The 12886-nt window shown below is 39.9% G+C and overlaps 1 protein-coding gene across 4 annotated transcripts in view; it reads left to right on the forward strand.

Annotated features, from left to right (window-relative positions):
* Positions 1–12886, forward strand: part of gria1a (glutamate receptor, ionotropic, AMPA 1a) — a 203946-nt gene that overhangs the window by 148185 nt on the left and 42875 nt on the right. For all 4 annotated transcript variants that reach the window (XM_061927716.2, XM_061927717.2, XM_061927718.2 and 1 more), the window contains exon 12: positions 11389–11587. In XM_061927716.2, the coding sequence (XP_061783700.1) occupies positions 11389–11587 (199 nt within the window). The remainder of the gene's footprint in view (positions 1–11388; positions 11588–12886) is intronic.

Consider the following 12886-nt stretch of genomic DNA (forward strand, 5'->3'; position numbering starts at 1 on the left):
GTTGAAATCTACATCAGGACAGACCACTTGAACAATCAAGCGTACAAAATAGTACAATGGGTGCAATCATGTTTTTTTGTCGGGAATGAAGAAAAGGGCCTGATTTACTAAGATTCAAAATAACAAGTGCCAAATAGCATGCACAAACTGTAACATTTTGTGTACTATTAGTGGGTGTGTTGCAGGTGATCTACTAATTCAGTGGTTCTCAAATGGGGGTACGCGTACCCCTGGGGGTACTTGAAGGTATGCAAAGGGGTACGTGAGATTTTTTTTTTTAAATATTCTAAAAATAGCAACAATTCAAAAATCCTTTATAAATATATTTCTTGAATAATACTTCAACACAATATGAATATAAGTTAATAAACTGAAAATCAAAATCAAGTAGGCTTTTCCATTCATTACAATGCAACAATGCAATATTCAGTGTTGACCGCTAGATTGTTTGTGGACATATTTATAATTGAATCACTTGTTTATTTTTCAACAAGTTTTTAGTTATTTTTATATCTTTTTTTCCAAATAGTTCAAGAAAGACCACTACAAATGAGCAATATGTTGTACTGTTATACAATTTAATAAATCAGAAACTGATGACATAGTGCTGTATTTTACTTCCTTATCTCTTTTTTTCAACCAAAAATGCTTTGCTCTGAAGGGGGTACTTGAATTAAAAAACGTTCACAGGGCGTACATCACTGAAAAAAGGTTGAGAACCACTGTACTAATTCATAGCAAGTGCAAAAGGGGTGCAGACAGCCCTATTTAAATGAAGTTGTCGCATGAACCGCAGGCTGCGACCATAGAGACACTCATTTCCCGCCACCTTCATGTTATCATGCTGAAGCCTGTAGCATTTTGCTATGTTGTCAAACATACAGTACACAACTAGATTGTGTACCACCTTTTATGGATTACACGAATCGCAACAGAACCTATTTTTAGCAGGCCAAAGGTGCGCTTTGTGATGGTGTGCTAGAATAATTGAGATGCAAGAAAATGCATATTGCAAGAAATTTGTATATATGTTAAGGGTGTGAAAAAAAATTTGATTTTCAAATGAATCGCAAGTCTTATTTGTAACGATTGTTAATCGATTAAAAAAATCGATGTTTAATTGTTAATAATCTGTCTTGTCCAGCTACTCAGGCAAATCATATTGTTGATGTACAAACCCCGTTTCCATATGAGTTGGGAAATTGTGTTAGATAAATATAAACGGAATACAATGATTTGCAAATCCTTTTCAACCCATATTCAGTTGAATGCACTACAAAGACAAGAGATTTGATCTTCAAACTCATAAACTTTTTTTTTTTTTGAAAATAATAATTAACTTAGAATTTCATGGCTGCAACACATGCCAAAGTAGTTGGGAAAGGGGAAGTTCACCACTGTGTTACATGGCCTTTCCTTTTAATAACACTCAGTAAACGTTTGGGAACTGAGGAGACACATTTTTTAAGCTTCTCAGGTGGAATTCTTTCCCATTCTTGCTTGATGTACAGCTTAAGTTGTTCAACAGTCCGGGGGTCTCCGTTGTGGTATTTTAGGCTTCATAATGCACCACACATTTTCAATGGGAGACACGTCCGGACTACAGGCATGCCAGTCTAGTACCTGCACTCTTTTACTATGAAGCCACGTTGATGTAACACGTGGCTTGGCATTGTCTTGCTGAAATAAGTAGGGAAGTCTATGATAACGTTGCTTGGATGGCAACATATGTTGCTCCAAAACCTGTATGTACCTTTCAGCATTAATGGCGCCTTCACAGATGTGTAAGTTATCCATGTCTTGGGCACTAATACACCCCCATACCATCACAGATCCTGGCTTTTGAACTTTGCGGATGGTTATTTTCCTCTTTGTTTCGGAGGACACAACGTCCACAGTTTCCAAAAACAATTTGAAATGTGGACTCGTCAGACCACAGAACACTTTTACACTTTGCATCAGTCCATCTTAGATGAGCTCAGGCCCAGCGAAGCCGGCTGCGTTTCTGGGTGTTGTTGATAAATGTATTTTGCTTTGCATAGTAGAGTTTTAACTTGTACTTACAGATGTAGCGACAAACTGTGGTTACTGACAGTGGTTTTTTGAAGTGTTCCTGAGCCCATGTGGTGATATCCTTTACACACTGATGTCGCTTTTTGATGCCTGAGGGATCGAAGTTCACTAGCTTAGCCGCTTATGTGCAGTAATTTCTCCAGATTCTCTGAACCTTTTGATATTACGGACCGTAGATGACGAAATCCCTAAATTCCTTGCAATAGCTTGTTAAGAAATGTTGTGCTTAAACTGTACGACAATTTGCTCACGCATTTGTTGACAAAGTGGTGACACTCGCCTTATCCTTGTTTGTGAATGACTGAGCATTTCATGGAAGCTGCTTTTATACCCAATCATGGCACCCACCTGTTCCCAATTAGCCTGTTCACCTGTGGGATGTTCCAAATAAGTGTTTGATGAGCATTCCTCAACTTTATCAGTCTTTTTTGCCACTTGTGCCTGCTTTTTTGAAACATGTTGCAGGCATCAAATTCCAATTGAGCTAATATTTGCAAAAAATAACAACGTTTTCCTGTTCAAACGTTAAGTATCTTGTCTTTGTAGTCCATTCAATTGAATATAGGTCGAAAATTATTTGCAAATCATTGTATTCTGTTTTTATTTACGATTTACACAACGTGCCAACTTCACGTATGATTGGATTTTGTCTCGTTTTAATTCGTTGACTAAATTGTCAATTATTTTTAAGGATGTCCGATAATGGCTTTTTGCTGATATCCGATTTTCCGATATTGTCCAACTCTTTAATTACCGATACCGATATCAACCGATACCGATATCAACCGATATATACAGTCGTGGAATTAACACATTATTATGCCTAATTTGGACAACCAGGTATGGTGAAGATAAGGTAATTTAAAAAAAATATATATAAAATAAAATAAGATAAATAAATTAAAAACCTTTTCTTGAATAAAAAAGAAAGTAAAACAATATAAAAACAGTTACATTGAAACTAGTAATTAATGAAAATTAGTAAAATGAACTGTTAAAGTTTAGTACTATTAATGGACCAGCAGCACGCACAATCATGTGTGCTTACGGACTGTATCCCTTGCAGACTGTATTGATATCTATTGATATATAATGCAGGAACCAGAATATTAATAACAGAAAGAAACAACCCTTTTGTGTGAATGAGTATGAATGAGTGTAAATGGGGGAGGAAGGTGTTTTGGGTTGGTGCACTAATTGTAAGTGTATCTTGTGTTTTTTATGTTGATTTAATTAAAAAAAATAAAAAAATAATAAAAATGTATTAATTAAAAAAAAAAAACATACCGATAATTTAAAAAAAACGATACCGATAATTTCCGATATTACATTTTAACGCATTTATCGGCCGATAATATCAGCAGGCCGATATTATCGGACATTTCTAATTATTTTCTTTATTGTTTTAGTCAACATGCTTTTGTTTTCATTCAATATCGTCCTAATTTAACATTCACAGGTGGCGGGCCCCTGGGACTTGAGTTTGACACATGTTGGGGAGAGTTCAGGGGGGAAAATAGTTGGGGTATCTTTTTAGTAGAGCTACAACCCCTTTACCTTAAATTGACTTAGTGACGCCTCTGGGAAAGAAATCGATTTTACAAAGAAAGGCTGTGCATAAATGTGTGCCATAATGGTCCCTGTATAAATTGGTGGCATCTGAAAGCTTTAAGCGTTTTTTATTTCCCTGTTAACATTCCAAATGCAGTACCCTGGAAAATATAGAATGCCGGCAAAGTGACTTATCAATAAATCATTTCAGCTTTTATCATCCACAGCCGCATTCATGTAAACAGTACCCGTGCTGAGCTCCCATTACCATTTCTTTTTGTCACCATGCAATAAAAAAAAAAGGGCAAGGCGGAGTGAATAATTGATTAATCTTAGTCGTAGCATAACAAGGTTAAGAAATTACAGTCCCACTTGGAGGTGTTCCCTTACTGTAATGAGACAGCTTAGTTTTACCAAAGCTTTTAGGTAGGCTGCTGCTGTGCACTAATGTTTGAAGAGAGCACGAGAGGCTCCAAGGAACAAACTTGGGGAAGACACAAAAAGGAACAAACAGGTCTGGGTGTGCCAGGCGCTCTGCTCTTTGAGCGTGGAGAACTGCTGTCACGCCAAACACACACACAATGCAAATGATGGCCTGGTTGTTCTCTTGCACTGAGACAACTCAGTTGCAAACACTCACAAATTGTGAGAGAGTCTGTGCACACTTGAGTGCCTCGGTGTTTGCGCCAAGGTGTGGCCCACAAGAAAGCCCTGCCAGCTCACCAGCTCCAGCACATCTGTTTTCTAAAGGTGCGTTAGACATCTTTTAAAAAATAATCAATTAAAAATGCATATATTTGTATTAGTGTGGTCAAAATCAATGCATTAGCGCGGATTATCCGTCCATCCATACCATGTATCCTCATTAGGGTCACAGGTAAATTGGAACCCATCCAAGCTGACTTCGGGCAAGAGGCGGGGTCCACCTTGGACAGGTCGCTCGGCCATCACAGGGCACACTCACATTCATAACGTGGATTAATCCATCATTATTTATCTGATTTACAAGAAATTACATAATTAATACAAATTAATTTACAAACCCCGTTTCCATATGAGTTGGGAAATTGTGTTAGATGTAAATATAAATGGAATACAATGATTTGCAAATCCTTTTCAACCCATATTCAATTGAATGCACTACAAAAACAAGATATTTGATGTTCACACTCATAAACTTTTTTTTTTTTTTTGCAAATAATAATTAACTTAGAACTTCATGGCTGCAACACGTGCCAAAGTAGTATGGAAATTCTTTCCCATTCTTGCTTGATGTACAGCTTAAGTTGTTCAACAGTCCGGGGGTCTCCGTTGTGGTATTTTAGGCTTCATAATGTGCCACACATTTTCAATGGGAGACAGGTCTGGACTACAGGCAGGCCAGTCTAGTACCCGCACTCTTTTACTAAGAAGCCACGTTGATGTAACACGTGGCTTGGCATTGTCTTGCTGAAATAAGCAGGGGCGTCCATGGTAACGTTGCTTGGATGGCAACAAACGTTGCTCCAAAACCTGTATGTACCTTTCAGCATTAATGGCGCCTTCACAGATGTGTAAGTTACCCATGTCTTGGGCACTAATACACCCCCATACCATCACAGATGCTGGCTTTTCAACTTTGCGCCTATATCAATCCGGATGGTTCTTTTCCTCTTTGGTCCGGAGGACACGACGTCCACAGTTTCCAAAAACTATTTGAAATGTGGACTCGTCACTTTTTTCACTTTGTATCAGTCCATCTTAGATGAGCTCAGTTTTTGGGTGTTGTTGATAAACGGTTTTCGCCTTGCATAGGTGAGTTTTAACTTGCACTTACAGATGTAGCGACCAACTGTATTTACTGACAGTGGGTTTCTGAAGTGTTCCTGAGCCCATGTGGTGATATCCTTTACACACTGATGTCGCTTGTTGATGCAGTACAGCCTGAGGGATTGAAGGTCACGGGCTTAGCTGCTCACGTGCAGTGATTTCTCCAGATTATCTGAACCCTTTGATGATATTACGGACCGTAGATGGTGAAATCCCTAAATTCTATGCAATAGCTGGTTGAGAAAGGTTTTTCTTAAACTGTTCAACAATTTGCTCATGCTTTTGTTGACAAAGTGGTGACCCTCGCCCCATCATTGTTAGTGAATGACTGAGCATTTCACGGAATCTACTTTTATACCCAATCATGGTACCCACCTGTTCCCAATTTGCCTGTTCACCTGTGGGATGTTCCAAATAAGTCTTTGATGAGCATTCCTCAACTTTATTAGTATTTATTGCCACCTTTCCCAACTTCTTTGTCACGTGTTGCTGGCATCAAATTCTAAAGTTAATGATTATTTGCAAAAAAAAAAAGTTTATCAGTTTGAACATCAAATATGTTGTCTTTGTAGCATATTCAACTGAATATGGGTTGAAAATTATTTGCAAATCATTGTATTCCGTTTATATTTACATCTAACACAATTTCCCAACTCATATGGAAACGGGGTTTGTATGTATATGCAGTGGAGAATGACTGCAAAAACCCTGAAACGTCTAATGCAACCGATTTCGAACAGTTTGTCCAAGTAGTGATTGTCATGATCCATGGCCCGGATCATGTTTTGTTATTTTCTGTTAGTTTTGGACTCCCTCAGTTCCTGTTGTGTGTACCCTTGAGTTTGTTTTGGTTGCCATGGTTGCTTATTGTTTTCACCTGCCTCTGATTGGTGTTCGGGACGCTCACCTGTTCCCCGAGCATTATTCAGAGGCATTATTTAAGCCTGCCTTTGCTGGTCAGTCGGCCTGGCTTCTTTGTTTGCTATATGCTACAGTTACGTGAGAATTTCTTGTCTTCTTGCCTATGCTAAGCGTTAGCCTTAGCTTCGAGTGCGATCGGCACATTTTTCCTCCGGCTTGTTTTTAGTATTTGTTACTTGTTTGACTTTCGACAAATAAATGATGTTCCTACCTGCACGTCCTGTCCGGAGTGGTTCGTTTGCATCCCGGGGGAACGAACCTTGTAGCTAGTTGCTACCCCCCGCACGTAACAGTGATAGCATCACAAGGGACAGCATTTGGATTTCAGAAGTTGGGGGGGCGAAGATTTTAGATGCATAGTTGGAGTAATATAAATTGGGAAACAAATTGTTCAATAATGTATTTTAACAAAATAAAATATTGAACTTTACTTTGAATTGAAAACACTGTAATTAGCATGTTTGCGTACTTAATACCTTTGCACAAGTCAACAACATAACTACCTTTGGAGCACTTTACTTCTCTTGTTTGGATTTTTTATTTTTTTGTCTTACTTCTTGGTAATTAATATTACCGTGTGGATTCCAACTCACTCCTATCTAGCATCTGACTAAATCATTGTCACCTTGGCAAGAAGGCAGCCATAGAAAGCCAATGGTTGAGCTTGTGGGCAGTTTAAAGGGACAAGCTACAGCCTGAGTGGGCGTTTTCCACCTGGCACGAGTGTTTGACTTGTCTCTATTCAATAGTTTAACATTGTTTTCGGGCGTTAAAAAGTGCAGGGGACATGTGCCCTCTTGCAATTACGTCCGTGAGTGTCGCACGTGCATAAATGCGCAGTTGATCCCGTAAAGAACCCAACAAGTCAGTATGAAAGACCCTGAAAAGCATGTTGGCCCACTCAATAGGACATTTGAGTACAAAACAAACATGACGGAACAGTCCACCGCCATAAAGTACGAAGGGATTTTTTTTTTTCACAGACACACCTTCATCTTAAAATAGCACATTATTAACACAAAAGGAGTAACTGTCCATCCATGTTCTACCGCTTGTCCATTTCAGGGTCGCGGGGGGTGCTGGAGCCTATATCAGCTAGTCCACATTAACTTTTTGTAAACAAACCTTTATCCACATTAAAGGTATTTGATTAACACGTTAAGGGCATTTGTATTGCCTTCTTTCCTGAGTCTCTTTGCTCATGTAAAATAAAACATGATTGTGACAGTCTCTCACTGTCGTGCGGGTTCCATGGACCATCAAGGACTGACATTACTACGAGCAGGTTTGACTTTCTTTATTTTTCAATAAAGCTGCGTCTTCCGTGGGGTCGCTTTTCAGCCTTCAGCGTGCCTGCTTGCTTTTCAGCTTTCCGCGTCGGTGTCTTCCTTTGGCTCTCTGTCTCTTGTGCTCAGCATCCGCTTCTGCCTCTCCAACTCCTTCCCCTTTTACACATTGCGAGGAGATTAGATGATTGTGCCCAGGTGGGCGATCCACGCACCTGATCTTGTTTACGGCGTCTATCCCGGCGCGCCACGCCTCCTCGGCGCCATCTTGGAGTGGGCGACCCCCCGCATGTAACAGTGACAGACCGACAGCGTGCCTCGCTGTCGGTCTGTCGGCCACGCCTCCCCACAATGATTAATACTGTATGGATTAACAATGAATATTTCATCGTGGTTAGGGAAGGTTACTGAATTTTGTACTTTTAAAATTCCTTCCATACTACTCGGTATCGATTCACATAAAATCAAATAGTGCCATATTTCGATACCTTTGTTGCATGTTATGTCACGTCCGGTTGCAGATTCGGACTGCTCAAACACTTGGCGGGGGAACAAGCAATTAGGCAGCACCAAGAGCGGAACTCTGTTGGTGCCTCGTAATGTTACAATTTTCCATGCCAGCAAAGATGCATGATAGAAAATGCTCAATTGTACAGTAAGGCTCCACTTTTCAAAATGCACAAGCATGGATTTGTGATGGACGTGCTACTAATGAGTGACTTGACCTTTTACTATTGCTATTACTTTTACTAATTAGACATGTTACAAGGCCATTTCAACACCTCCAAATTTGGTAATGAAAACCACAACTAAAATGCACGTTACAATCAAACAGCTGGTGTGTAATAAGTACAATACTTACAGTATAAACACTTTGTTGTGCACAACCAAAGACTAGATTCCGTTGAATGGCAAAAGCTACTTTTCCGACGAGCCAACACGCCGTAGTCTGTACACTGCTGCCATCTAACGTCTTGGAATTGCAACTGCATGCAAAGTCTTCTATACTGTATAATGCTTGTATAACACAAATAAGACTTTAAAGTGTAAGAAATCAAGATGTATCAACTGGGCAGCACAGTTATCACTGTTAAATCTGTTATCTGTTAGACCTACTCAGTGGCCGAGTGGTTAGAGTGTCCGCCCTGAGATCGGTAGGTTGTGAGTTCAAACCCCGGCCGAGTCATACCAAAGATTTTCAAGGGTTGGAATTGGGGGTTAAATGCACTGACACACAACATCCGGATTCCCATCATGCATTGCTTCAAAACTACGGCAAGTAGTAATGTCCAAAAACATACAATTATAGTCATACCAAAGACTATAATAATGGGACCCATTGGGTAGACCCCTTGGCACTCAGCATCAAGGGTTGGAATTGGGGGTTAAATCACCAAAAATGATTTCCGGGCACAGCCACCGCTGCTGCTCACTGCTCCCCTCACCGACCAGGTGGTGATCAAGGCTGATGGGTCAAATGCAGAGAATAATTTCACCACACCTAGTGTGTGTGTGACAATCATTGGTACTTTAACTTTAACTTTTTTTAATGAGATTTTATTCTCAAACTAACATTTAAAGTACAGAAAATTGGTTCCGTACAACACGGGTATGGATACCATGGTACCTGGAATTGCTACCCTATTATTTCAAATGTGAAAGGTACCTATCCCAAATTGTGATTAAATGTAATCAAAATAGGCCACAGCAAATGTTAATTGTTTTAAAGCACAAATGTTTTTTGTTTAACAATAAAGGCAAAACCCTTTAACATGAATGTTTGGGGGATGTAAAGAGATGAAGAGGGATGTTGCAAATGAAGAGAGAATTAGTTAACTGGTGCACTTTGTTGGTTTTGTAAGTCTAGAAAGCAAACACATTGAGCTTGCAAAAATCACTCCGCCTTCTCCTGACTGCAATTTTTCAAAGCTTGAGCTTCCACTCTGTTTGCGCTCGGCTGGCTACCCTTTCATCATCCAGCCATCATCTGAAAAGCATCTTAAATGATTACATTTTAGCCTCTCGCTCTTTCCCTACTTAATCTCTCCTTCATGTCCACACTCCATTTAGCTTGACAGCACAAAGGTGAATCATGAAAGCACCTTTTTGTTTCAGATTTGTGTCATTTTCGTTGCGCCGGTTCTGCCACTCTAACGGCATCAGCGCTGACAGAGACCGAAGTCTAATGCAACGCAGCTGTTGCTGTTCAAGATGGCTTCTAGTGGGGAGAAGAGATGTGCTGCAGGGATTTGACTTATTTATTTATTGTTTTATGCACTGTATGCATTAATCCTTATAATTAACATGCATGGTCCCCAACATCAAATTAAAGGCCTACTGAAATGCGATTTTCTTATTTAAACGGGGATAGCAGGTCCATTCTATTTGTCATACTTGATCATTTTGTGATATTGCCATATTTTTGCTGAAAGGATTTAGTAGAGAACATCGACGATAAAGTTCGCAACTTTTGGTCGCTGATAAAAAAAGCCTTGCCTCTACCGTAAGTAGCAGACGAGTAGCGTGACGTCACAGGTTGTGGAGCTCCTCACATCTGCACATTGTTTACAATCATGGCCACCAGCAGCGAGAGCGATTCGGACCGAGATAGCGACGATTTCCCCATTAATTTGAGCGAGGATGAAAGATTTGTGGATGAGGAAAGTGAGAGTGAAGGACTAGAGGGCAGTGGGAGCGATTCAGATAGGGAAGATGCTGTGAGAGGCGGGTGGGACCTGATATTCAGCTGGGAATGACTAAAACAGTAAATAAACACAATACTCTATTAGCCACAACTTATATTTAATATGCCACAAATTAATCCCGCATAACAAACACCTCCCCCCTTCCGTCCATATAACCCGCCAATACAACTCAAACACCTGCACAACACACTCAATCCCACAGCCCAAAGTATCGTTCACCTCCCTAAAGTTCATACAGCACATATATTTCCCCAAAGTCCCCAAAGTTACGTACGTGACATGCACATAGCAGCACGCACGTACGGGCAAGCGATCAAATGTTTGGAAGCGTACTCACGGTACCGTGTCTGCGTATGCAACTCAAAGTCCTCCTGGAAAGAGTCTCTGTTGTACCAGTTCTCCACAGGCCAATGGTAAAGATTGACTGTCATCTTTCGGGAATGTAAACAATGAAACACCGGCCGTGTTTGTGTTGCCGCAATACACCGCTTCCCACCTACAGCTTTCTTCTTTGCTGTCTCCATTGTTCATTGAACAAATTGCAAAAGATTCATCAACACAGATGTCCAGAATACTGTGGAATTTTGCGATGAAACAGACGATTTAATAGCTGGCCACCATGCTGTCTCAAAATGTCCTCTACAATCCGTGACGTCACGCGCTGACGTCATCATACCGAGACATTTTCAGCAGGATATGTCGCACGAAATTTAAAATTGCACTTTAGTAAACTAACCCGGCCGTATTGGCATGTGTTGCAATGTTAAGATTTCATCATTGATATATAAACTATCAGACTGCGTGGTTGGTAGTAGTGGGTTTCAGTAGGCCTTTAAGCAGGAAGCTCAGTGGTATTGGTTATCTTTTTTTCCACACGTGGCTAATCTGTCCAAGACTGGATGAATGATGGTGAGCAGCAGAAGTGTGATGTAATGTAGGTCATCAAGACAGTTTCAACAATGTTCTAAATCTCCACCAAAAACTGATTCGTCTCAAATGTTGACCACCCAATGATGATGATGATGCCATCCCTCTGGTTTCAGCTCCCTTTCAGGTCGAATTGTTGGAGGAGTGTGGTGGTTCTTTACCCTCATCATCATCTCGTCCTATACCGCCAACTTGGCTGCCTTCCTGACAGTGGAGAGAATGGTGTCTCCTATAGAGAGTGCTGAAGATTTGGCCAAGCAAACAGAGATTGCCTATGGAACGCTGGATGCTGGCTCTACTAAAGAGTTTTTCAGGGTGAGGACACTTCAATTTGTGTACTAACTTACCATATGTTCCAGACTATAGAGCGCACCGGTATCTTAGAAGAAAAACATGTTTTCCACAGATTGGCCGCACCGGATCATAAGCCGCAGATGTATACGTTGTGAAATTAGTTATTTACACAGAAAGATTTTGTAAATGTTTATTTACATATATCTTAATTGTTTCCAAATGGTGCCTGTCACATGGCAAACAAGAGCAGAAGTAATCGTCACGGACCAACTAGCTTACTTTTTTTGCACACTCTTGGCATTTTCTCGATGAGCTTCAAGAGGTAGTCACCTGAAATGGTTTTCACTTCACAGGTGTGCTTGAAGCTCATCGAGAGAATGCCAAGAGTGTGCAAATCAGTAATCAGAGCAAAGGGTGGCTATTTTGAAGAAACTAGAATTTAAAATACGTTTTCAGTTATTTGACCTTTTTTTGTTAAGTACTTACCGTATTTTTCGGAGTATAAGTCGCTCCGGAGTATAAGTCGCACCGGCCGAAAATGCATAATAAAGAAGGAAAAAAACATATATAAGTCGCACTGGAGTATAAGTCGCATTTTTTGGGGACATTTATTTGATAAAACTTAACACCAAGAATAGACTTTTGAAAGGCAATTTAAAATAAATAAAGAATAGTGAACAACAGGCTGAATAAGTGTACGTTATATGACGCATAAATAACCAACTGAGAACGTGCCTGGTATGTTAACGTAACATATTATGATAAGAGTCATTCAAATAACTATAACATATAGAACATGCTATACGTTTACCAAACAATCTGTCACTCCTAATCGCTAAATCCCATGAAATCTTATACGTCTAGTCTCTTACGTGAATGAGCTAAATAATATTATTTGATATTTTACGGTTATGTGTTAATAATTTCACACATAAGTCGCTCCTGAGTATAAGTCGCACCCCCGGCCAAACTATGAAAAAAACTGCGACTTATAGTCCAAAAAATACGGTAACTCGACATGTGTTCATTCATATCTGTGATGCCTTCAGTGACAATCTACAATGTAAATAGTCAAGAAAATGAAGAAAACACATTGAATGAGGAGAAGATGTGTTCAAACTTTTGGCCTGTACTGTATATTGATGCCTTTTTTTAGTGGAAAAACAACACATTTAACACCAAATAAAACATACATGTCCTGCCGGGATATGATCCCGGTAGAACTGTTCAAAGCACTCACACTGCGCGCCACAGAGGACATAGACAATTGTCAGGGGAAATGTTTTATCAGTGACAGAGCATGAAGAGGCTCGGAATACA

This window comes from Nerophis lumbriciformis, linkage group LG35 (assembly GCF_033978685.3).
Source record: "Nerophis lumbriciformis linkage group LG35, RoL_Nlum_v2.1, whole genome shotgun sequence".
Classification (NCBI taxonomy): domain Eukaryota; kingdom Metazoa; phylum Chordata; class Actinopteri; order Syngnathiformes; family Syngnathidae; genus Nerophis; species Nerophis lumbriciformis.